The sequence below is a fragment of the Ammospiza nelsoni genome, chromosome 2 (assembly GCF_027579445.1).
Source record: "Ammospiza nelsoni isolate bAmmNel1 chromosome 2, bAmmNel1.pri, whole genome shotgun sequence".
Classification (NCBI taxonomy): domain Eukaryota; kingdom Metazoa; phylum Chordata; class Aves; order Passeriformes; family Passerellidae; genus Ammospiza; species Ammospiza nelsoni.
The window spans coordinates 31,590,393-31,616,405 of NC_080634.1; the positions used below are offsets into that span (position 1 = coordinate 31,590,393).

Below are 26,013 nucleotides of genomic sequence, written 5' to 3' on the forward strand. Positions count from 1 at the left end.
TTTCTTCACACAAAGAAGGATGTCTCATCACTTCATTTTCATATTTGGTCTACTGCTTTGCAGACAAATACTCTCTGATCCTGAATATGTTTTTCTGTGCCAAAATCAAGTTTTTGTTTAAAAAAAAAAAAAAAAACAACCAAAAAAACCAAGTTATGTTAAATGGAAATTCTCATCCCTCTCCTAAATAAGATTTTTCTGGAAGAAATGAGAAGAAATAAGGAGAGTTTGTAGAACATGAAATGAAAATGAAATATGTAAACTTTACACATTAATCTACATAAACTCTTCTTCCAGCTTGTGGAGTGATTTCGTTTTACGTGGAGAAGGTGGAGTCTGTAAGGATAATTTCTTTAATGGGATTTGCAGACAGCTGAAGTGGGAGGTGTGTCCTCCTCTCTGCCACCTTCCCAGAGCCCTGTGTCTTTTAGGGCACGTTCCCACATGTTCACTCACCTTAAAGGTGTTTTGCCTGACTTGCTCAGCTGTCTATTTCAAAATTGCTTACATGTTGCTTTCCAGAGGAATTCAGAGATACAAAAGGAGGATGATGGCTTCTAAAGCCTAGATTTCAGAATCAAAATAGTACCAGCCTAGGACCTTGATGCTGTATGAATTCTTCAGTTGCTGCGCAGGGTCTTTTTGAGGGGTAGGCTGCTGGCGAGCTACTTCCAAATCAGACACACCTTTGGGTTGGGCTATTTTGGAAACTAAGTAATTGATGAGGCTCAAGGTATGGTCTGCTAGGAACAAGTGATTTTATTGTGTGTTTTTACAGGGACTGTGATCAGCTGATGCAGCTGATTGACAGTCTCCTCTGTAAGTAACTGGGGGCGGAGGAGCGGTGACCTGCAGTGAGCTCTCCCTAACTTTTTCCCGAAGTGGGGATTGCTGGCTTTCAGGCAAGAGAGGAAAGGGCACGGGATATGGGGGTACCTTTATTTGGGGAGAGCAATCCCTTCTATTCCCGGATATGGAATGGACTAAGTCAGAAGCTGCAAGGCAAGAAATCCTGGGATAAACATCTGGATGAAATCTACTTACTCCAGCAGAAAAGGTACGGTGCACTTCAGCCTTCTTGTCTTTTCTTTCTTCTGCTGCTCTCCCTGTAGCTGATTCTCACTCTTCCCCCTTAGGCTTTTCTGCCAGTAGATAAACTTTAAACAACCCTGGAGCACTTTTCTCTATCAGATTTCTTCTTTCAAGGTGGAATGCTTCTGGAGTTCCAATCTTATCTGCTTTCACAGGTAGATTTACCAGGTTGCAGTGGAATTACCCTGAGTGCAGGACATCAGTCACAAATTAATAATGTATTCTCTTGTCTTTCCTGCTTCATTGGTAAAGCTCACAGGAAAATCATGAAGGTTTGTTTTTAATTGTTATTATTATTGCCATCATTATCATTAACATTATTATTATTTTTAGGAGTGTGTGTGATGCATAGGCTGCAGTCAGCTGAAATAGTGGCGCTTTTTTTGTCAAGATTTTGCCTTCTGTCTCTCTAAAGGTTGCTCTTACTGTGGGATAGAGTAGGCTTAATGTTGTTGAACGTTTTGGGGGGTCAGTCAGCTCCTGGATCAGACTGTGGTTTCTCAGACCTCTGACCTTGGTGTCGGCATGTACAGTGACTCCTCTTGGACCTTAGATTGTCCAGAAGATTGGCTGTGTCTTCCCATGTGAGCACTGAAGGCTGTTTGTTACTGCTGTGCAGGGCTGCTCCCTCCACACACAGAAATGTGGGGCTATTCATGGAAATACAGCTGGATCTGCTTTTCATTGTCATTTCTGCATGCACAAATGCTGCACTACTCAAATAACAAATTGCTTCCAGTTGCTTGTAAAATCTGTTTTTTCTTTCCATGCATAACTCTGAACATCTGTGGGGACAAAAAGGTGACTGTGTGGGACAAAATCTATCTATACATAAGTGTATGTACATATATGTATAGAAATATGCAAAGAAGCAGATCAAGAGGGACAAAAGTACACCTTTAGGGAAAGAATTGTATTGTTATCTAGCTTCTGACCAAGTAATAAAGCCTGTTCCAGTTTACTTCAGGGCAGTGGGACTTAAATGCACTTAAAATGGGAGGGACAATGGGAACGACAGTGTTTCTGTGGAATGCTAAAGTGTTTACATTTTGACGTGTTCATGAAAAGCATCACAGGTAACTGAAAAATAAGTTCTCAGCAGATTCTGTAAGATCCAAATGAATACAAAATAGAACCTTAAATATATTAATATATCAAATTAATTATATTAATTACATACTAATAATTAATACTAGTTAGTAATAAATTATAATACATTAATTTTTATGATTAGAACTTTATCTTCATATTTTTAAGTCAAAGAGATGTGGAAGGAGGCTCTGCTGATCTCCATCTAACCTCTCACTTGAAGCTGAACCCTTGCCAGCAAGAGATCACATTGCTTAAGCTCTGTCTAGCTCACTCTTGAAAGCTTCCCAGGACAGAGATTCCACCATATCTTTAGGTACCTGCTGCAGTGCTGTAGTAACCTCCTAGTGAAAGAGTTTGTTTGTTTGTTTGTTTGTTTGTTCCCAAATATTCAACCAGATTTTGATGATATTCCTGTCCCTTGTTTACCATCTGCTGTTGCCAAGAGGGGTTTGGTCCCTTCCTTTTTGTTGCTCCCTTTCACAGGCTCCTGTTAGATTGCCACTTTTCTTTGCTTATTGGTCCTCATGAGTCATGTGCTACAGGCCCATGAACGTCTTGTGTGTTAATGGAGGAAAACATAAAAAATGTTAAGTCATACAAACTCTTCTGCATAAACTTATTTTAGATCACTGCAGTGCAATCCCACTGGTCCCAAAGTAAACTTTTCTGTGCTTCTTTATAAAGCTCTCTGTAAAGCACATGCAGTGTGCATAATATTCCCTGTGAAATCAGGGTTGCATGAGGATGTGATTGTTCCCTTCTATTTTGGGTCTATATATTTCCCACAGCTTTTAACTAACACAAATTAGCCTCCTGCTATTTGGTCACAAATTATGTGGTGCCAATATGTGAAAAAATCTTTTGCTGAAGAGGGACAGGACCAGCTCTTCCTCCTATTATCCTACTCTTTCCTTTCTTGTCCCCAGGGATGCTCAGAGTTTGAGGAGAGAAAAAAAAAATGAACATTTTGCAGAGGATTGGTTTTATTGCTTTCACATTTTTGCTTATGTACAGATAGAAAACACAGCAGGACTGTGTGACTGGTGTGTGGGAACTATTCTTGTGAAACCTCTGCTTTTGTGGAAAAACTGTTGTAAGCCAAAAGGGCTTTTACTGTGTCCTGTCATTTTGTGGTACAGAACTGCAGTGTTGTGGCTTCAGCTTGAGTTCTTCTTAGTGAAAATGGTGTTGGAATAAATACAGTAATTAGCAGTGATTGAATTCTACTATTGTCTTATTGAAAGCCAGTGGTAAATATGTTACTGTTTAACTGGCATTCTCGGATCACACACAGAAAGTCTGCAAGAGAAGAACAAGGCTTTTTTTTTTCCTGTCTGAGGCTGGTGATAATACCTGAAAACTGATTGTTTTGGTAGTTGTCACCTTCCCTGGCATTGATGTTCATTCTCTTTCTTGGTGTGAAACAATCCTTTGAATCTTACTAGCAGTAGATCTCAGCATTATTCACAGAAAGGGGTTAATATTGCACTCTATAATATTCCCCCAGGGGAATCCAGGTTCAGAAAATGCAATACAATCTCCTAACACTGAAGAGGACTTAGAGTTTATTTGGCCTTAGTCTTCTGGTTTCTCTCTCTTGAAGACTCTCCTTTTTAAACAGCCTGTAGCTCAATGTGGAGTCCCAGGGACAGTGGTCACATCTCATATGTGCCCTCTAGAATCCTCTGGAAGCAAACTCTGGGATCTGCAGAGCCTGAAGCATATGAGCATAATCCCTCAACATAATTGATAATGATGGAGAACAGAAAGATGAATGCTTATGAAAATTTGGGCCTGATAGAGGTGAAGAAGGATCACATGTCTGTCACAGTGCAATAGATCCTCTAGAAATTATTTTCAGTGCAAGAGTTTCCAAGGAAATGTGAACAAATTCCTCCTACGATGTGATTGTAGAAAATCCACCCAATGAGAATTGCACTGTATGAGCAATATATAAATTAGAACAAGTGAGTACATGATAACAGTACTTGTTAATGTATAACAATGATGTAGTATTTTTCCTCTTCTGTTGTCTGTATTATAACTTTGATTGGTTAATAGCAAGTAAAGCACAACTTGCATAACTTGCAGAGAGCAATGGTCATTCCAAAGATGTCACAATAAAACCTTTGGTTTCCACATTCTTTAGTGGCTCTTTAGTGTCCCAGACATATTAGCAAGGTGTTTTGCTTACCCCGGAAACAAATGTGGCACAAATAAGGAAGCAGCTCAGCCTAATGCAGGTGAGCTGGTTTGTTTAAGAGCTGTGCAGGGACACAGAGAGCCTGCAGCTTCCACACAAATCATTCACTACCAAAAGCTGGCAGTGAATGAGATGTTCCCATAGTTTGGCTGTTCATTTGTCTAAACAACATTACTGAGTTGTCATCCCACAATTTAACGTAGGATTGTCCTGTCTTAAAATCCGCAATGCCTGTCAGTATTAATTGGTTTGTTTGCTCCCAAAAGTGACAGTCAAATAAAGATGCCAGCTTTCAGTTCCAGCACTTCATTTATAGCTCGTTTCAACAACAGTGCTTCTGAGTAGTCAAGATGCAAAGAACAATTGGCTGCTGTGCATGAAATAAAATCGAAAGCATCAATAGCAGGATTTCTGGTCTTTTATTCTACTGATACACCTTCATCCTAATGAAAGTTTTGAGACTAATAATGGAAAACAGTCTCCCTAATTTCACAAGTGTAAAGATCCTCCAGAAGTCATGTTTCCCCAGCAATGCACAGATGTACACACACCCAATCTCAGCCTAAGATGCATCTCAGGCTCATAGACTTAGGAAGTTATTTGATTTCCTAAACTTGGCCATAGGTTTCCACATAAAGAAGAAAACATTAAATTTTTGCCCTGAACCACCCCTCCATCCCCCAAATTAAAAAGCTGTTAGAAAAAAATTTATTAAACACAGGGTGAGGAACACAACCTGGAATAAAACTGCAAGAAAATCCCTCTTGAGAAGGGCTGGAAGTTTTGATGCAAAATGAAGTTATACATCAGAGAAAAAATTTCTTTTATGACTGCTTCAGTGATAATAAATAACAACTAACAACTTCTGAACCATTAAAACAGTTCTAGCATGAGATTATTCTTACAATGCTCTCAGATGCAGAATTAGAATAAAACAATATGTTAATGCAAGCAGAATGCCCTGCTGGAAATGACAGATCAAGATTTCTATTGCTTTGTGTGGCAGATAGTTAAATATCTGACAGGATAAGAATTCCCTATCAGTTTCTTGTCTAGTAACATTGGCAATTATTAACCTGTTTAATTTATTTCCAGAGAAGCTCTGTTTACTCTCAGCTGAAGGGGCTTTGACATACATGAGCAAGAGGTCTCAGTTGCTGAGTCTTGTTGCTGGTGCTGAAGAAGTTTGCTGACCCTGTCGATTGTCCAAGCCCCTGTTATCTGGCTCCTTTTCACTCGGGGCAATTATTCCCTAACTCCTCCTTTGGCATCTTGCTAGGTGATTGCTTTGATCCTCTTTCAGCTGGTTGGCTTCCTCTGAGCAGCCCTGTGTGCTCCTGAAGGCTTTCTCACATTTACATGCACATGCTAGCAGAAGGGAGGGAGAAGATGAATCTCCTCTGGCATTTTCATGATTCATTCTGGGGCATGGGTATTCTGAGCACAACAGGGAAAGAAGAGAAAGCTAATATAATATTCTGGTGATGAATTTATAGCTTAGGTTAAAATAACCACTTGAGAACCCCAGGAACTGACTCTCTATGGGCATAAAGCTTGAAGCTGGAACCAAACTTAAATTAGAGCAAAGAATGGGGAAATTCCATATAGTAAATGATTGAAGTTGTAGAATCTGATAAGGGAAGAACAGAAAGAGATGCTTCATTGCATTTCTGGTGAGTTCAGTCGTGAAATAGAATCTTCAGATTGGTTGTTGTCCAGACAGTTCACATACTTAACATATTTCCCTGTTCTGAAAGAATAATCATAGCAACCCAAATTCTTCTTTTTATAATGAAATTAGGACTTATTTACTAGTCTTTGCATTCTCTATCTCTCCATAAGTGAAAGGAGCAGGCTGCACTCCAAAAGAAGTTCTTAAGAAGCTAAAAGTGTACATACTACCAGCAGAAAGTGCTTGTGAAATCTTTAACCTTGTTTAGAACTGTTTTACATGACTCCCTCAGTCAGAATCTGACCTACATTTTATCTTCTCTTTGTTTCACAATGTATTTTCGGGTACTCCTGATTTTGCCCTCACCTGTATTGGAAAAACAGCTCACGGCTTCCTGAGCACCTCATGGAATCACCTGTGAAGAAAACTGGCTGATAGTAAGGCATGACCAAGGCTCACTAATGCCTCCACACTGACACATTCCTTAGCTCAGCACGAAGAACCCAGGAGCACATCCAGGTGGATGCTCTTGTGGTTCTCCTTGCCCCTCAGAATTACTGGTTTGCTATCGAGCTGTGCTTAGCCTAAACTGATCCTGTAAGGCAACATCCAGTCTGCCTAGTGTTGCAAACTTCACTTAGCTGGGTAAATCAGGGGCTTAGTGTTCCTTGATCCCATAGCTGTTGAAGGGGATGAACAGCATTAGAAGAGGAGCTTAACTTAGATGTGTGCTGAACTATCTTCTTAAGGTGCCTGGAAATGTCTGCTGAATCATTTTCTGAAAGCCAGCCTCACTGTTCAATGACATAATGGTACTTTGAGGAAGCTAAGCATCTACTGTAGGCAGCTCTGTTAAGAGACTTAAGTTACAGATTTTGCCAGCTGCTGCTTTGACACTCAAAGGGGCCCAAGTAGTAAAATGCAAAACTCAGCGCTGTGTTTGATCTGTCAGAAAGACAGTTGGTTAAATATGAAGAAGTTAAATAATTGAAAATATTTTGAAGGTTCTAAATTCAGGTGACTTCATTTAATTTTTTATATTAGCAAATTTGCTTCCCCTAGTTTTTGACATTTATATGCTCAGTACATTGCTGCAATGTATTAAAAATTAGTTGATAATTAGAATGGTATGTTTTAAATGAGGTTAAAATGTTTCCCCAATTCTGAGACAGAAAATTAAATGAGAGTAAAAGCATATGCCAGGAACATGTAACTCACAAACCTTTGAGACTTCACAAGCAGTGTGCCATGACATTTGCCAGCATTTCTGAGTTCTTCTTCTGGTTTGCTCTTTGGCCTGAGTTGTCTGGCATTTTAAGCCCAGTTGGAGGTTGCTGCAATAAGAAGAAATGTTTGACAATTTTGCCCTCAGTTTCCAAAAGCTGAGCATAGTATTTTTTAGGTGCCTTCCTCATAGCAGTATCGGGATTGAATTAGTTGTTTACAAGAACTTTGGTAATTTTTGAGAGAAAGATATTGTGTTTGTGTCCTCCCGTGTCGTCTCTTGCCCAATCCTTCCTTCTCTCTGAGGTCATTTGAGGGATAAAGGCTTACCCAGTAAAGTATCAACATATTAATTGTAGCATTGTTTATACTATTGAAACCCCACCTCGTTCCCACTTCCTGCCTCTGAAACTTGTCTTTTCCAGAACCACAGAGTCTTTCTTAGCCAAAATAGTGGCAGAGGTGGCAAGCTGACTTCACTAACACCGAATCTTAAGACTTTTGCTTAGAGTGCCTCTTCATTTAGTTCCTGTTTGTTTGATCCTAGATGCAATCTCCTCATCAAATCATCTTGTCATTAGTTAGTAATGAAACTGACGCATGAGTAAGCTATAGAAGGAAGACTTCCCTAACTAGGAGTGTGAAGGACATATAAAAATATCTCAGAATGGCTCCCTGATTTGTTGAGGACGGTTCTTTTTATTGGGAGTGCTTTTATTTTTCCTCTGCTTTTCAGGGGTTTTCTAGTTTAGTTTCTAGTGAGTTGGATAATGGGGTGTTTTTGGTGACAGGAAGTGCTCATTTTGTGTAATGGTAAACATGATGTTGAGGTATGCTTTGATTACTTGTAGCCCATGTCCCTTAATTTACACTTACTCAAATGATTTCTATTTATCTGTATAATTCTGATATTTTTTGTTTTGCTTTATCCCCCAAATTTTCTCAAGTACCTCCAGTTTCTTTCCACTATAAAGGAGAGCAGAACTGTCACATTTCAAGTGGATTAAGTCAGAGATAATAGCATACAAATTTCTTTTAGATTCAATATCTTGTTGTTCATAAGATAATTTAAAGCAAGAAATACATATTCCTGTGAGCCGCAGAATTCATGTTACCTGCTTTCCTGTTGTTTTATTGTTAAACTGTCCTGTACTTAAGATGTCTGAGCTGCAGGAAGACATTTTTTGCAATGGCCATTCATATTCTCTGTGTCTCTGATGTGGGTTTAATTGTGGCTTAGAGTTATATTCACAGGTAATGTACTCTCACTTCAGTGTTACCACTTAATGCAAGACACCTATTGCTTTATGTAGGATTTATCCCCAAAATCTTGTAACTAAATAATGCCAGAATACATAGAACATCACCAGGAGGAAGCATTTAGTGTATCTGCAGGTGTATGGTTTGACTAATGTATTTGTTCCACGTGGGTTTTTGGGAGGAGTCCTTAAGACAATTATTGCCAGTTGCTAGGTTGTAGTAAAGGGACTGGATACCAGATAGAGGCTGGTAGAAAAACAAGGGCTGGTTCATATCAGCTTGAATTTATCATTTTCTACTGTAATTCTTAGACTTATTCCACATCACACATTGCAGCCTGACCTGGGCCATGCTAGATAATTAAGATCAAATTAAACATCTGCATTAGAAAACAGCAGAAGTGAGATAAAAGCACAAAATTTTAATTTGAACAGAGATCTAAAACTGACCTTGTCTTTTTGGGAGAAAGGAATCTCTTTCATACTGAAAACTCATGAGACATAAATTTTTTCTTTTGGTTTGAGAGGCTTCTTCCCTTTTAATATTTATCTCCTGAATATGGATACTTGTAATTCTTTATTTGTATAAGATCAAGAAATCTAAAAGCCCACTTCAAACCATTTTTCAATTTATGATTTAAAAGATGGACTTGAAAATACTCAAGGACAACAGAAATATTTACCTCAATTTTGTAGATTTTGTTCTTTTTAAAATTTTGTGTGGTCAATTCATGATTTCGAACATTGGCAAACCTTTTTTGGATGCTGAACAAACACTGCAAGCTCTGTTCAGGTACTTACACAAATGGATAGGAACACTACCTGGAGCCTTCTCTTTTCCAGGCTAAATAGTCACAGTTCTCTCAGCCTTTCCTCATCTGAGAGATGTTCTATTCCATTATCATTTTTTGCCTTTTGCTGAACTCTCTCCAGTAGCTCCATCTGTGTTTTGTACTGAAGATCCTAAGACCTGGATACAGGGCTCTAGGTATGGCATTACCAGAGCTGAGTAGAGGGGGAGGATCACCTCCCTTCACCTGTTGTTTGCTTCCAAAGCCCTTGCTGTAGTGAGGTTTGGTGGCTGTACTTATAAATTCTTCATCAAGCCCGAAAGATACACTCAAATAATCCAGATCCTCATGGAAGACTCGAGGGCATGCTTCAGCTACAAGTGAAGCACTGTCTGGAACTTGTTTGAGCGCATGCTCTTTCCCAGGACATGAACATATTTCAGTTCTCGACAATTTCCTCAGTTCTCTCAGAGAAAAAAGAGAAAAAAGTAGTATAGCTAAGCTGTCAAATTTTTCTCCATAACTTTGTATGTGGAAGAACTACATTTCAGAACTCAGTCTCTTAATTACAGGAAGTGCTGCCAGGATACAGATGGAATTCCTGTTTTCCCTTTTCTATCCACTATGGGAGCAATTCAGACAGCAACCTCTTCTTAATTTATTGTGCTGTGTGAGGAAGCAACTGGCTTTTTCCGGCTTCTGAGATAATTCCTTGCAGAAGGGCTTCAATGACCCATCATTCGCTATTTCTGTGCCTCAAAAAGTGGGATATAAAAACAATAAGGTTTAGGCAGCTTTCCCTCTGCTGCCACCATATGGCTCAGCACCAGTAAGCCTAGAGATGATGAACTTCAGTGTGTTTTAAGAATTGCACTGCTCTGCTTTTTCCTGGGTTTTTTTGTTGGTTTTTTTTTTTTTTTTTTTTTAATTCTCTTTTGATGCATTCAAAGCATACCTCAGATGGTAGATGTGCATTGCTGATTTTTCAGTGAAAATGTTCAGGATACAAACTGTCTCGAGCAAAGGCCATGCTAGCTCTGGAGAGACATGTGTGTTTGACTTTGTTCCTTATCAGCCACTTTTTTCTTGACTCCAGGATCTGGGAATCCCCGCTCCTCCAGGCTGCCAAAGAGAACAACCTTGCTGCCATTAGGAAGCTTCTCACTGACGGAACATGTGATATCTATCAGAGAGGTAACTGGGATTACTTGAAAAAAAAAGGTTTTCTGTGAAAGGCAAGAACTTCCTACAGTGAGAAGTTTGTTAGTTTGCTAAAACATGTGCTTCAGCAGACTCAGATGACTTAACTCTATGTCAGCAGCTTTACAACAAAGTGAGTTTTCTGACTTGGTTGTGCTTATTCACTTCATGCCTGAGGTCAGCTGTCCCTTACAGACACCTGAAGTTTCTGCTCAGTTTTCAGATTTTGTTGAAGTGAAGGACAGAGACTGTGCAGTTGTGTGGCTGTACCAGGCACTACTCAGGGGAGGACATAGCCCTCCTGTAATACTCCATCTCAGGGAATCTATTTCTGCCTTTTTTTTTCCCTGCTTTCTGTACAGTTGAATGTTTTGACGATTCTCATGCTTTTCCTACCGTTTCTAGGTGCGGTGGGAGAGACTGCCCTTCATGTCGCTGCCATGTATGATAACTTGGAGGCAGCAGTGGCTCTGATGGAAGCAGCTCCTGAGCTTATCAATGAGAGGATGACATCAGAACTTTATGAAGGTAATGTCACTGGGAATGAGGATGGGCAGGATTCCCTGCAGGAGGGGAGAGGAAGTACTACTTGTACATTTGGGAAAATGGCTTATACGGTCCCTGGTTCAATATGTTGCTGAACTGTTATGCAGCAAAACCAACATGCAAATGGCTTCTGACTTTTCTTGGAAGGTGGAATTATATTAAACATGAGTACACATGTGCAAACATGCAAAGGCCTTGACCAGGGAATTGCAAGGGATTGGAAAGGGATTGCAAGGATATATACAGTTTGCTTTCTGACATACTCGTTTGTAAAAAAGGGATATCTGCCTGACCTCCCTTGAAAGAAGAAAAAGTAGTTATTTGGTTGAGAAAATGAGAAATGTGGCCACTGCTTTTGAAGCTAGACTCTTACCCAGATTTTTAAAGAATGCTTCTGGTTGACTAGACAGAAATTCCAGTCTGAATCTCAAAAACAACAAAATAACAATAATGGGATTTTTAAAACTCTAAAGCCTAGTTTGAAGGATTAGGGAAAGTCTTCTGGAGTTTCATCTTGACCTTATCTTCATTTCTTATGAAGGAAAGCACAGTCAATCTCATGACTTTCTATTTGCTTCCCAGGAGAGAGTGACATGTCTTGATTTTTCCTAGAAAAAAAAATCTAGAGAATGCATCCTGTTGGGTTTTTTTGGCAATTTTAAAGTCAGTTTTAATAAATTAATGAAAATATATAAGTAGAACGGAACCTCTGGAAAATCTCTAGCATAATACTTTGCACACAACAGGGATAACCTCAAAGCCAATTCCTGTAGCTGCTGTCCATTTACCGTGACTAACACGTGAGCTGCAGGCTGCTGATCAGGCTGAAGTTGCTTTCTTGAAAGGCATGGTTTTGTTTCTGTGTCTTGCAGGGCAGACAGCTCTCCACATTGCAGCAGCCAACCAGAACACCATGCTGGTGAAGGCTTTGCTGAAGAGAGGAGCCAATGCCAGCACAGCAAGGGCCACGGGGCACTTCTTCAGGCGCAGCTCCCAGAACCTTTTCTATTTTGGTACAGCCTTAACTTCTCCCCTTGCTGCTATAGGAGGGAACCAGCAGAGTGCTGAGGGGACATGGGGAGCCTTACTTTAGTCCCCATCTAAAGTGGATAAGCAGAGGATCCTATCTGCAAGTGTCATCAGACATACACCTTTTAGCAGAGAGCGAGACTTCCTCTGAGTATGTGAATGCTATGTGAATACAAACAATACACATTTTATAGATTGGCATGTCTGCAAATAAATACATATATTGTATAAAAATTGTAATTTAGTGTCTTCCTAGCAGCAAATTACTTGTCAACCTTCTTATGGAGGTAAACCATTGAAAAGAACATTTCTTCCTTTTAGTGTTGTGTTGGATGGGTCTTCTTTAACCTTTCTGATTAGGATGAGAAGTGGGGCAGAAAATTTACAAGTTACCTAAAGTAACTCCTCCTTTCATATCCTATGGCTTCATAGCATGGATAGCTTTTCCTCAGCATGCTTCAACCTCCCCTACCTCCTGGATCCCTAATGCTGTTTCTCCCCATTCCTTTCATTTCAGGAGAACATGTTTTATCATTTGCTGCCTGTGTGGGAAATGAGGAAATTGTGCAGCTGCTCATTGAAAATGGAGCTGACATTAAGGCTCAAGATTCTCTGGGTATGTGCTGTGGGGCTCAGTGAATTGCATGGAGTGGATCTGGACATTTTAATTCAGGCTGTCATCTGTGCATGCAAATATTCTTCTCTCACTAGAAACAGCTGTGGGATGAGGGATATGAGGAAAATAAAAGCCATCAGTCCATTCTCAGTCTTTGCACAGGGCTGGGCTATTCCAGATGCTTCATCCAGTCTGCTTCCTTCATAGGTAACACTGTTCTTCACATCCTGGTTCTCCAGCCTAATAAGACGTTTGCCTGCCACATGTACAGCCTGATACTTTCCTATGACAGGAACAAAGAGGGACCAGGGTCACTTGAACTGATTCCTAACAATGAGGGGCTTAGTCCATTCAAACTGGCTGGAGTTGAGGGCAACACTGTGGTGAGTTTGTGTGACACTGGTACCTCTGTGCAAAAGAAATGGAGACCTTGAAATAACATCATTGAGAGCAAGGGTGTTTGTGCATGTTCCTAGTGGGTAGGAGACTTGTAACAAGATTTTTTTTTCTAGAAGTCTTATGTAGGTCCCAAAAACCCTTATAAGAAATTTCTTTATCCTAATGAAAGAAATGAATGCTTACAGAATAGATATTTTCCCCAATTTTTTGAGCATTTGAGTTAAACAGGTGTTAACCGACACATTTAACCCAAGTAATTTTTTGAAAGGCTCAGAAATTATTCTCTCATTTGTCTAGATATCATTACTTTAAATGTGACACATGAGAAACCTCTTTGGATACCCACAGGCATTTATTCACAGAAAAAATCTTAGCATTTAATGCAAACCCTCATCCTTCCACTCACTGAGAAGTCCAAGTTAGTTAGTGTTTCTTCTGTAGATTCACAAGGGACAGGATCATTTCCCTTGTCACACCTCTTTTCTGATGTCTTGTAGAAGAGTATTAAAACATTTTTTTCCTAATCAACATGTAATTCCATCTGAAGTCTATTGTCAGGAACTATAACTGTGTCAAGTAACTTTAGTAGTTTGATTAGAATATAGAGTAAAAATAACTCATCCTTTACGCCAAGCATGAACTAATAATCAAATGGGAATCAGAAAAATTTCTTCCACTTCTTAACCTGCTGTAATTGTTCCCAAGAGATATGAGAACCACAACAGTTACCAAGTTCAAGGAAAGCACGTCATAATTGAGGGTTTTGAACAACTTTATTTGTGCTCATTGCAAATACACTATATACTGGAAAGCTTCTGATATCCTTGCCTCTGTTCTTTTCTCCTCAGATGTTTCAATACCTTATGCAGAAGCGGAAGCAGAATCTCTGGTCCTTTGGCCCCTTGAGCACTGTGCTGTATGATATCACAGAGATTGACTCCTGGGCTGAAGATCAGTCCTTCCTTGAGCTCATAGTATCCACCAAGAAGAGAGAGGTACTGCGCTGCATGCACTTTCTGTGCAGACCATGGTGATTATAGAAGGGGAATAATGATGAGTTTGAGGGTTCAAGCTCACTGATGCAATCCATAGAGCAAGGACTTTGTACCATGAGCTGCAGAGGACACATGAAGTATGGGGGTTTATTAATGGTCTGGCTACATCTGATGCTTTACATACACTTTCTTCTGAGGTGTGAAAATTGAAGGTTATTGAAAGAACTAGACATGAGCAAGCTACAGAAAAGGGTTTTCTCTCAGCAGGCTCAAAGATACACTAAGAACCTGTAGAGTAGCTCTAGCAAGTATCTTCCTGTACCTGTGATACTGATTAACTCTCAGAATATCCCTGTGAGACAGGAGTACATTCAGAAATCCTAAACTGGAGTGCATTTAAAAACCACTCGCTGTTATTATTCCCTTCATTTAATGACAGGTTATGACTCAAAACAAAGTGGGTGAATTATCTCTGCTGTAGGCTCAAAAGCTTGTAAAGGGATTAATAAGACAAAAATAGCTGAGTGTAATGGCAAGCTTTGACAGATCTCCCTAGTACTTTCAAGGTACACAACCCCATCAGTTGCAATGACCTTAAATAATCCTAACAGGACAGGAAATTAATCAGAAGACACTTCAATTAGCACAGTTCTGCCCATCCTGTATTATTTCCACCTATCAAAATTTTAGTGTAACCTTTCTGACTGAAGTTTGTGTTTCTGGAGAGCTTTGCTATGGAGCTGCTATGTCTATGGAGCTCCCATTTGCTCTTATGTGAAATTCTAAATTTCTGTGAATGGGAATACATATGGAAATCCAGGGAAAAGCAGTCCTTGTCAAAAAATATAGCAGGCTAAGAAGTTGTCTGCTTTAGAAGACTAAACCATAATTCTAAAAAGAAAGCAGAATATTGGGCCTCTCTTATCCCAAAACATTCATATAGTGCATGCAGATCCAAGAATCCTAATTTCAGAGGATAAAATGTCCCCAAATATCAAGAGATATAGTGATTTATTTTCCAGAATGCTCCTCCTTATATGCAGTTGCAATTTTTGATGCATAACTAGTAATTCTTTTTTGCAATTGATATGTTTGGTCCAAAATGTTTGATGTCTCTCTAGAAGAATGCCACGTGTGACCCCATCCCATCTTCCTCTCCCAGTTCAATATTGGACTAGAGAAGCACCTTTAGACTCCAGACAGAAGCAGGTTCCTCTTGTATTAAGGGGAATGCATGCATACATTGGTACTAAGATGTATTTTCTGATCCTGAAGTGGTTGAAAAGTAAAAAAAAAATAGATGAGAAGATTATACTAAGTTTCAAACTGGTATTATTCCTTTGAAAATGAAATCTACTCTCCTATGCAAAGAATTCTGGAATGCTGACTTCTGCAGAAACCAGAACACCCATAGGTGGATTCTCTCTCATGCAGTTTTGATCCTTTATGATGTTTCATAGGCCATTCAAGAGTTTTGCTGGAGTCTTGTCCATTTATGGAAACATTCCCTGCACTTTGTGCACTCAGCAATTTTTGGCTGACTTAGAGGAAACAGGGCATTGTAGCAAGAGAAGAAAAACATCCAGAGTGCATTAAGTAGTTTTTCTTTAAAGTAATCCAGTCACAGCAATTTGACTCACATTTTCTTCTCACTTACTGCAGTGGTCCCCTAAACAACAGAAGGTAAGTCTAGTAATATTTAATAAAGTGTGTGGCTCAAATTCATAAGTTGTAAAGTACACCTGTCTCTCCTACTTGTGCTCTGTCAGTCTTCTAGTGTAAGCTGAAAGCTTGATATAGGCAACTCAATTAATTATCATCCAGATAATAAGGCAGAAACTTAAAAGGCAGTATTTTTACATAAGCCATAGAGCATCAGAAAAGTACAAATATCTTTTAGGAGAATGTTTCAGTTTTCTTATTTTAAAATGCCTGATACAGAAACTTGTGTTATTGTGCTAACAGGAATATTCTGTGATCCTCAGTTCTATGTTCCTACACAGAGGACAAATTTATTCCAGTATCTAATGTGCTTTTCCACTGGTACTCAACAGCTGTTCTCTGCGGAATATATTTCTTTTTTCCAAAGCTCTTTATTGTCAGACTGAGAAAATCCAATGCCCACTAGATCATTCCACTTTTGCGAAGTAAATTCAGTTTCATAATGCTGAATAGGGCAGATGAGAATAGTTTGTTAACACTCTCTCAGGAAAATTTGCAAATGCTGTTTATGAAACAATGTGCTTTTGGCAATTAATTCCTCCTTTCTCTCTTCCTCAGGCACGCCAGATCTTGGACCTAACGCCTGTGAAGGAGCTGGTGAGCCTGAAGTGGAACATGTATGGTCGTCCCTATTTCTGTTTCCTGGCCTTGTTCTACATTCTCTACATGGTCTGCTTCACCATGTGCTGCGTCTACCGGCCCCTCAAGCCCCGCACAGACAACAGAACCAGCAGCAGGGACAACACAGTCTATGTCCAGAAAATGCTCCAGGTACTGTGGCTGTACAAGTCAGAGCCCCATTGGGCAATTCCCATCTAACCTAGTTAACTGGAAAGGCCAATCCTTGCCCAGTCCTCAGCTATTGCAGCTGTCCTCCTCCCTTCTCTCAGCCAGCTGACCTTTGTCAGGGAGGAATAGGAGGTGTGCTCTGTGCTCCATTGCTGTGGCTGGGCTGGTTCCTCTGGCATTGCCAGGTCTACTCATATTTATTATAAATAACAACAGGCTTTCTCCTCCCCATCCTCTTTTAAAATTTACTTTCACTTTATTTAAAATTTAATTTTGTTTTTCATTAACTTTATTCTTCAGGAATCATATGTGGCATATGAGGATGAGCTAAGGCTGGTGGGGGAGCTGATCACAGTCATTGGAGCTGTAGTAATTTTGGTCCTTGAGGTAAGAGAAACAGCTATACAGTTTCAAGTTTCATCAAGGCAGATTTCATTTACTAGACAAACATGGATTTGTGCTCACTACTTGGTAGTGAGCTTAGTCTGAGTGCTTCAGCATAGGTCTATGGCAATAGGCATTGCTTAGTCTGAGTGCTTCAGCGTAGGTCTATGGCAATAGGCATTGCCAAAAGTATCTATTAGATGAGACAGAGACTGTGGCAATGTCCTAGTAAGGCTCCAGGTGTGGAAGAAGCAATTAGAAGGATTGGTTGCACTCTCAAATACTGTCTGCAGTGTAATCCACAGTTCCTGTTAGCACCATCCATGGTCCAGCTGACTCCCAGATGTTGCTTCATCCAGCGCCCATAAATATTCCTGTGTTTAGGGCTCCTGGGTAAAGTGATTTCTGTGCATAAACAGAAAAGTTTGTATTTAATTGGAGGTCAGTTACTCTACAGGCTTGTAACAGGAGCCTTTCTCAATTACCCCCACTTGATTTTATTATAATAGGAAATAGAAGATTGAAACTTTTTTGAGAAAGCTCAAAAGATGATGGCAGGAAGAACTGAAGATAAAACAGGTCTTGTAAATAGCTTTCTGCGTATATGGGGTGCATCAGGCACAGTGTAACCAGCTGGCCAAAGGAGGTGATTGCCCCCTCTCTGCTCTGCACTGGTGTGACCTCAGCTTGAGTGCAGTGTGCGGTTTTGATTCTATGGTAATTCTATGGTATGTTCCAGAAGGACAAGTCCTTCTTCCTGTGCTTAGTCAGGACTCTGGGGCTAAGTCTAGAACCAGCACAGTGTGAATTATAACAAACTCCTTTGATTCCCCAAGAAGGTCTTTTTTGTCTTGTTACTGAGGCACCTCTCTGTGACAAGTCTCTCAATCTGCCCAAGCATTCTTAGATTTTTCAGCAATCTCTGTCTCATCCCAAGAAGGGCCCCCCTGGCTCAACCATTCTGATTTTAAAGTAGCATAGAAATTGATTCATCAAAGGAGATGGGGCTGACCCTAAGAACCTGTGAATATTGATGGTTGCTATGACATTAGTAATGTTGTGGAAACTGAGTCCTTAAGTTAACAGGACGTCTCTCTTAGATTCCAGATATCCTTAGAGTTGGAGCAGCAAAATACTTTGGACAAACAATCCTAGGAGGGCCTTTTCACATAATTGTGTAAGTATAGAACATGATAAGTTTAATAAATATATTGTCTATCATTTTCTCCACTGCTCTCTTTTGCCAGATGAGTCACTTTCTCCATTTTTTTTAGAGTATTCTTTCTCTGGATTTATTTCACTTAATGGCTCGGCTAATATTTCCTTTACTGAACTTCTTTTTGCTGTCTCCTCTTCCTTGCAGCATCACCTATGCTTGCATGATCCTGGTGACCATGGTGATGCGCCTCACCAGCACAACTGGGGAGGTGGTGCCCATGTCCTTCGCCCTGGTGCTGGGGTGGTGCAACGTCATGTACTTCGCTCGGGGCTTCCAGATGCTCGGACCTTTCACCATCATGATCCAGAAGGTGTGAGACGCAAACAAGTATGGGCTGTCCTGGCACCTCGGCAGATAGGGAGAACTGCGGGAATACTTTTCCCCCCCTCAGGACTATTTGCTTAATTTTGCATTCATGCCAAACGGACAGGTTCTTGTCTGCACAGAGTGTTTTAGAACTTTCACATTCTCTCTTTAGTGCAAAGGTTTCCCTTAGTGTGCTCATGGACTTAGAATCTGGAAAAAGGTTTTCATGGGGTGGCACTGTGCCTTGGTGGAGCAGCTGGGCCTCATGGTGGCTCTGTCTTTGCTCTACAGATGATATTTGGAGATCTCATGCGCTTTTGCTGGCTCATGGCTGTGGTGATATTAGGCTTTGCATCAGGTGAGTCTACAAAGAGAAAATAACCATATGCTACCTCTGCCAACTGCTTTGGTATGAATTAAGAATGTGGGTTTTGATTAAATATCTGACTGACTTCCGAATAGCTGGGAAAACTGGTGATGATGTTCAGCTTGTATTTCTCTGAGCATGGTCACTTTCCCACTACTGAGTTCTGTTCTCAAACCATGAGTTTGGTTTTCAATTCTTGCTCTTTCCAGGGTCGTAGAAGCTAGGATATTTCATATAATTCCATATATTTTTAAGTCAAGATTTAAGAACATACTGCATTTATTATATTTTTCTCTGGAAAATTTGATTAGCACACATAGCTTTATTATATTCTTGAGGATGAAAAAAGTTACTACTTTGAGAAATAAATAAATAATCAAAGTAATTTTGGGTCATTTTATCATGGAGATCAGTGATTCTAATCAGTGATTTGTCCTTGCATAGAAGCACATGCAGGTCCTGCCCAGACCATTTTTTTGGTCAGAATCTCCTATAGGATTCTGTTATTCCTCCTGGAATGTGATTCCTGTTGTTAAACTCTCTATTTTTTTCTCTCCTGATTTCTCCTCTTCCAGCTTTTTACATCATCTTCCAGACAGAGAACCCTGAAAACCTCGGGCAGTTCTACAACTATCCCATGTCCTTGTTCACCACTTTTGAGCTCTTCCTCACTATCATTGATGGCCCTGCAAACTACGATGTGGACCTGCCCTTTATGTACAGCGTGGTGTACTTTGCTTTTGCCATCATTGCCACCCTCCTTATGCTCAACTTGTTAATTGCCATGATGGGTGACACCCACTGGAGAGTGGCCCACGAGCAGGATGAGCTCTGGAGAGCCCAGGTAATCTAGTTAAGGTGGGCATTCCTACCTTATTTCAAATAGCAGCTAGAAGCTCATCAGCCTTTGTTGTTCATGCTCCCTAGAAGTTTGTTCCCTATGCAGGGAATCTCTTGTTTTATAGAATTGAAGTTGCCTCTTTTTTTTTTTTTGCAAATCACATTGCTGTGTAACTGAGAGTTAAATTATAATTATAGGGGTTGAATGAAGGGGGATAGAACACTAGGTAATGATTACAGGAAGGCCAGAAATGTCTTTTGATCCACTAAAAGAAGCTGGCCTGACTGTCTTGGTCGAAAGACAAAGAAATTCAGACAGTTCTGTAGCTAATCAACAGGAAATCCATTTCCCCTGCTTTTCTGTGAGAAAGAAGTCAGGCAAATGGTAAAATGTAGTCATGTGGCCACAGTGGCAAGTTCTGATGACAATTAAAATGGGTATAGATACTGTCCTCTTCTCTAGCTTGCAATTAATTACCCTCATCGTTTCCATGAGGTATAAAAGGAAGAAAATGGAACAGAGTTTTAAGACCACCATTACTTCTTCAAAACATGTCACAGTTAAATCTGAGTTAGTGACTGCCTTATTTGAAATAAAGTATAGACTCTATAATTGTTTTTTTCCCTTAAGGAGCTGTAATGAAGTACAGTATGGGTCGGTGCTGATGAAACAAATATTTTTGAAAGAGAGTCTTTTTTTTTTTTCTAATTCATCTGAGCATTTTCCTTGTTCTCGTTCCAAAGGTTGTTGCCACCACTGTGATGTTGGAGCGGAAGCTGCCGCGCTGCCTCTGGCCCCGCTCGGGAATCTGTGGGGGGGAGTTCGGGCTGGGGGACCGATGGTATCTCAGGTGAGTTCCCTTGCAGTGGGCGCATGTCAGGATCCAGGGAGAAGAACCCAATGTATGGATGTTAATAAGAAGCCTTTCCAGTGGTCTGGAGAGTGTTGGAAGTGCTGTGCTTACAGAATACAGACCCCAATCTGTTTTCTGTCTGTGACTGATAGATAGACAAGCACTGTCCCCCTCAGAAAGCTCTGCAGTGCATTCCCTTGTGAAATCAGCTGATGCCTTCAGTAGTCACATTGGACAGACCCCCAGAAACTGCATGCATTATAAGACCTGAATTTTTCTTTCAAATTTCTTGTAATGACTATCACTGAACTTCACTGCTGTGCTTGGTCAGCCATCCCTGTCCCTTGGATACATGAAATGGCAAAGGCAGAATCAATCTATCAGACATTCAACAGCAATGAGCTGCCCTGTCAATGACTCAAAATCAGAACAGGAATAATTAAAGTTAAAATTCCTTTCTTGAGTGAACTTAGTAAATATATTATACTTTGCAATTACTGTGTCAGGTGGCAAAGGCACAGGTCCAGGATTTCAGTTTAGGTAGTGAAGTAAAATACTGTCTGTAGTCTGGATAACACTAAATTCCTCATTATTTCTGATTTTAATCAATATTTATGCTGGGTGAGAAAATATATAACTTTTGGGCATTTGTCTTTTCTAACTGTGCAAACTTTTGCTGAAAAAGCCAGAAGGGGGAGTGGTGGCTGTATGAATCATAGAATCATAGATTCATAGAATATCCTGAGTTGGAAGGGACCCACAAAGATCATCAAATTCCAACTCCTGGCCCGGCACAGGACTTTCTGCAGGCTTTGCAGACAAACTGAACCTTGTGGATTTTCATATTTACTGGGCAGAACAAGCAGACTTAAAGTGGTGCCAATTAGCAACACTTTCAGTCCAAGGCGTGGAATATAGAAATATATTGCATGAGCAATGTCCCAGAAATTCACGGGGAATAATTGGGAATGCCAATTATTCACTGATGATGTGTGAGGAAAGAGTGCTGTGATTTAGTTCTGTCAAATCACATGGGTGTTCATTATATATGTGTGAGATAATAATTCAGATGACAATCTGTAAGTAATGTAGAGGATTGGTGGAAGTGGAGCAGTTAAATAAAAGTTCAGCAAGAGATGAGTGACATCCTGAGACTGGCAGCCATAGAGTATCAGAGGAGGAAAGACAAGAACAGAGAAAATAAATTAATATATGCATATATATGAATAAATGCATATATCAAGGTCTTCCAATTGCTTACAGCTGGGAAAATGGAAAGGGCAAATCACCATGGATTTGTGAAAGGACAGGAAACCATGGGCAGACAAAGGTACTGAAGTCAGTGATGAGGACGAAGGTCTAGGAGATAACTGTGCTAGCAGCCTCTAGCGTCCTGCCTATATTCAATTTCCTGTGCAGATTTTTCTGGAATATCTGTGTCAGTAGCCTTGCTTTGTGGAGGGGTTTTGTTGATGAACTGGCACTTTTCTGCTTCATTCAGTTTATATTTTCTAATCTTCTTCCAGAATTGAAGACAGGGTTGATCCCAACAAGCACAAGATGATGCGGTACACAGAGGCATTTAAGGTTCAGGATAGGGATAACTATGACAAAGGTTCAGAAAAGCTGGAAACCAACGGGGACACCTTGTGCAAGAAGGAAATGTCTGCTCTGTCACTGTCACGGAGCACATCCAGAACCAGTTCTCACCGTGGCTGGGAGATCCTGAGGCGGAACACCTTCCGCCAGCTCTGTGGGGAGGTCGGTCCTGCCGTGGATGAGGAGGTCTATGATGTCTAAGAAGCCTCTATTTTCACTCTGCAATATGTGAAGTGGCCCTTTTGCCATGACAGTTGTCTTCTGCAGCTGTTCATGCACTCCCCATCATGCCACACGCACTCATCAGCCTTGGAGAACTGTGCTGGTGAAGATTTTGTGAGCAGTTCATGACATCTGTGCTATGACAAAAGAATGCAATTTTTTCTCTCCTACTTATACGCGTCTCTGCAATTGCACTGATATTTGCACCAAGCTGGTGGGCTTGTTGAGCTGTGTGATGCAAATGATCAAAAGAAGCCTGCAATGGGATTTCATCCATTTACAATGAAGTGATCACAGTAAGCCCTCTTACAGACTGTTACATAGAGTATAATCTTCCCCTCCAAGTTTCACAAAATTGCAAGGCTCTCATAGCAAAGAATGACTGAAGTTCTGATTTATGATTTGACACAGAACAGAAAAAAACCCAAACTCCCAAAAATCCTGTAACTGATCTCAGGAATGAAGGTAGTTGTTGACACTGTTTGAAAAGGACTGTAACTACTCAGCTGGCATTCAGGGCCTGACAGATTTTGCCCTCCAAAGAAAGGCAGTCTCCATTAACTGCAATTTCAACATTTTTGGCTTAGCAGGACTGTTTTGGTTTTGGTTTGGTTTGGTTGTTTGGATTTTTTTATTGGTGATAGATATTTTGTTTGTTTTAATTTTTTGTCACATGAATGCACTTTAGGATTTTGAAAAGATGTGATTGCTATTCCTGGGAGGATTCTGAAGTGGGAACTTCTTTTCCAATTGAGAGAGTGTATGACCTGGTTAGGTGACTTTCAGCAGTGTGAAATTTCAGCAGAGATATTTATCTCCCAAGTAAGCTAAAGCTAGTCTTTTGTTTTTTGTGGAAGAATAGGTTTCTGAACCAGAGTTCCCTGACTTATAACTGAGCCATCAAGGTTGAGTAGTGAGCTCCTATTTAACACTGAAAGAAATGGTGAGGAGATGTTGGATAGATGAATAAGAGCTATTGCAGAGACAGTTCAGAAACTGGTGCTCACTCTGTCTCTCTCTGGAGATCTAAAACCATCCAATGAACAACTTAAAGTCTAAAACTGTCCAATGAACAACTGATTTGAACAGTGAACCAGTTGGATGAATGTCTAAAACTGTCCAATGAACAACTATCAACAGTTCCCTTCCAGGCATGTGCCAGTCTATCATCTGCCTCAGGCCACTTTAAGAAAAATGAAGAAATGTTCAGAGAAATGGACAGTCATTTCAGGGTTTCTTTTTGTATTCTCAGGAGTGTGGAGTTTCATTCCAGTAGCAGAAGTTAAGCAGAAAGCAATCCACGGTCTTAACATTTCCTTCCAATGGTACTAGTAACAGCAACATTGTTGTTTAAAAAATTAAAGATTATTATCTAGCACTAGACTTTGAGCCAAATCACCCTGTGATAATCCAAGCAGACAATGAAAAAACTGAATCCAGTGGATTTCTGATTGTATTGAAATATCACTGCAAACCTCTCCTACACCTTTTCACTTGCAGGTACTGTAATGAGTATCATGATCTTTGCAATCGTGTGTATTTATTTAAATGCCCACTTTCTCTTACTTGAATAATTTTTTTCTTTGTCCTCCAATGGAAGACAGACAGAAGGATGTCATTCTGGAATTCAACTGTATGATTGTATGCTTTTGAGTTGACTGCTGCTATTGAATTGAAGCTGTTGCCTGGTCTCAGTCAATGAAGTGCTGTCAGTCCTTCCCAAAACCTTTGGTTCTTCTCACTGGTGATCTATGGAAATGGGAGCAATGTGGTATGTTAACCAGAACTGTGAAATGTTGTTCTGATTGTAGATTAATTTTATTTCATGGTGAATAGGCAATAGCCAGAAGGGGAGAACTAAGGATTTCCATATCCTATCCCTGGCCCCAAATATAGTAGAATTTTTAGGAGTTTGAAAACCACTGAAATACAGTTACGATGCAACCACATACAGTCATTTCTATTCTCCCCCTTTTGACAAAATAATGATAATGATAATAATAATAATAATAATGGTAGTTTGAAGTACCAGTTGTGTAAGCCCTGGTTCTGATTTTGCATTCTTCTTCATTGTTATAAACATTGAGTAATTTGATCTTAGGTATTAAAACAACACTTTGACGTTGTTTTAATTTTTGTTGGCAGGAGGCAGAACATAACTTAGTTATCAGTGGTAAGCCTTTTTTAAATTTTGGTCTGCTCTCCAAGTGCCTTCTTTCATAAAATTACATCCTGTCATCCTTAGATTTCAGAATTCCTGCATAGAACCTCTGCAAACAGCAGCATCAGAACTGTGTGATTGATTTTCTGACTTTGGAATTGCCTAATGTAAATAGGATAGAGAATCATAGAAGGAAGGGATCTTTAAAGGTCATGTAGCCCAGAAACTGAGCAGGCACATCTTCAACTGGATCAGGTTGCTCAAAGCCCTGTCCAACCAGACCTTGACTGTTTCCAGAGATGGTGCATCCATCACTTCTCTGGAAAACCTGTTCCAGTATTTCACCACCTTCATTGTAAAAACATTTCTTACCAGTTCCTATTGGAATTTGACTTCCAGTTTCCTAAAATGACTTACATATTTTTAAAAACCAAAACCCTGGAGAAAGACGCCCTTGTGCAAAAAGGGGCAGAATATTTTACCAATAGTAAATTGATTCCCCAGTCTTTTGTTGATGATCAATGATGCAGACCATTTTTAGAATGATTTCATTTATCTGTAGGATAAATGGCAACAGAAGAAAACTAGAGGTGGGGAAAATTGGCAGATGTAATGGGCACACCAGTTGTTTGGAATATTAAATTTAATACATAAATGTGGACTACCTACCCTCTTGCATTTGGACAGATACATGAAATGCACCCGTGTGAATCTCAGGTGATGAAGTAATAGGAGGCAATGGAATAACCTTTGAGCTGTTTCAATGCAATCTGGGTCTGACTCAGCAACAGCAGTGACTGCAGTCACACAGAGGCAAAGCACTTTCACTGTAATATTCTGCATGAATGTGCTGCTTCAAGATTTGCTTCAAGTTTTGTGCTTTTTGGTGTACCTATATCCTAAAATTCTGAAACAGTATTGCTGCTCCTTGCTGTTGCAAGGTGTCTTTCCTCTCCCTCCTAACAATATTGCAATGATTTCAAAGCAGGCATTCCTCCCCTCTCTGGAAGTGCTAACCTCAAACAGTCTTCTATGTTACTGAAGTTTATGATAATGTGATGAATGAATGTTTTGATCCACTTGCTTGTAGTTAAATGAGATATATTTTGCTGACAATAAAAATATGGAGTGCCTTGATTGCTTCTTTGTGTCTAAAATAACTATCAGGAGCCAATTTTTGTGCTTGCTTCTCTAGCAGCAATAATAGGCATTAGCTGACCAATTGTTTGTATTGTCACATATGGGTCCACACTAATTTTTTTATTAAATCTGTTGTTCCACAACAATCCGCTTCAGGTATTTCTTTATACAAAGTTTGTATATGCTCCAAATACTGATTTCTGGTTCAAACTATTAACTGTCAAAGCCCTGTTTTTTAAAGTCAATGAGAGTTTAGTGAAAACTGCAGGGCAGTTTTCTTCAGGGAAGAAGT

The 26,013-nt window shown here is 40.0% G+C and overlaps 1 protein-coding gene across 2 annotated transcripts; it reads left to right on the forward strand.

Annotated features, from left to right (window-relative positions):
- The first annotated feature begins 462 nt into the window (after nt 1–462).
- LOC132070199 (transient receptor potential cation channel subfamily V member 6-like) lies at nt 463–25,718 on the forward strand. 2 transcript variants are annotated; one of them, XM_059466846.1, is made up of 16 exons: nt 463–649; nt 779–1,057; nt 10,430–10,527; nt 10,939–11,061; nt 11,952–12,092; nt 12,626–12,724; nt 12,932–13,107; nt 13,972–14,118; nt 16,399–16,611; nt 16,930–17,016; nt 18,114–18,190; nt 18,377–18,542; nt 18,830–18,896; nt 19,481–19,749; nt 20,490–20,596; nt 22,126–25,718. In XM_059466846.1, the coding sequence occupies exons 2-16, from the start codon at nt 927–929 to the stop codon at nt 22,397–22,399; spliced, it is 2,175 nt and encodes a 724-aa protein (XP_059322829.1). In that variant the 5' UTR covers nt 463–649; nt 779–926; the 3' UTR covers nt 22,400–25,718. The 2 variants fall into 2 exon arrangements, with proteins under 2 accessions (XP_059322829.1, XP_059322828.1); XM_059466845.1 differs by having other exon boundaries at nt 535–1,057.
- The last annotated feature ends 295 nt before the right edge of the window (nt 25,719–26,013 follow it).

What these genes read in the sequence shown, in the direction of transcription:
- LOC132070199 (XM_059466846.1), top strand. Translation starts at nt 927, where the DNA reads ATGGGGGTACCTTTATTTGGGGAGAGCAATCCCTTCTATTCCCGGATA. An exon ending in TCACCATCATGATCCAGAAG is followed by an intron (nt 18,543 to 18,829) that starts GTGTGAGACGCA and finishes TTTGCTCTACAG; the next exon opens with ATGATATTTGGAGATCTCAT. An exon ending in GGGGACCGATGGTATCTCAG is followed by an intron (nt 20,597 to 22,125) that starts GTGAGTTCCCTT and finishes ATCTTCTTCCAG; the next exon opens with AATTGAAGACAGGGTTGATC.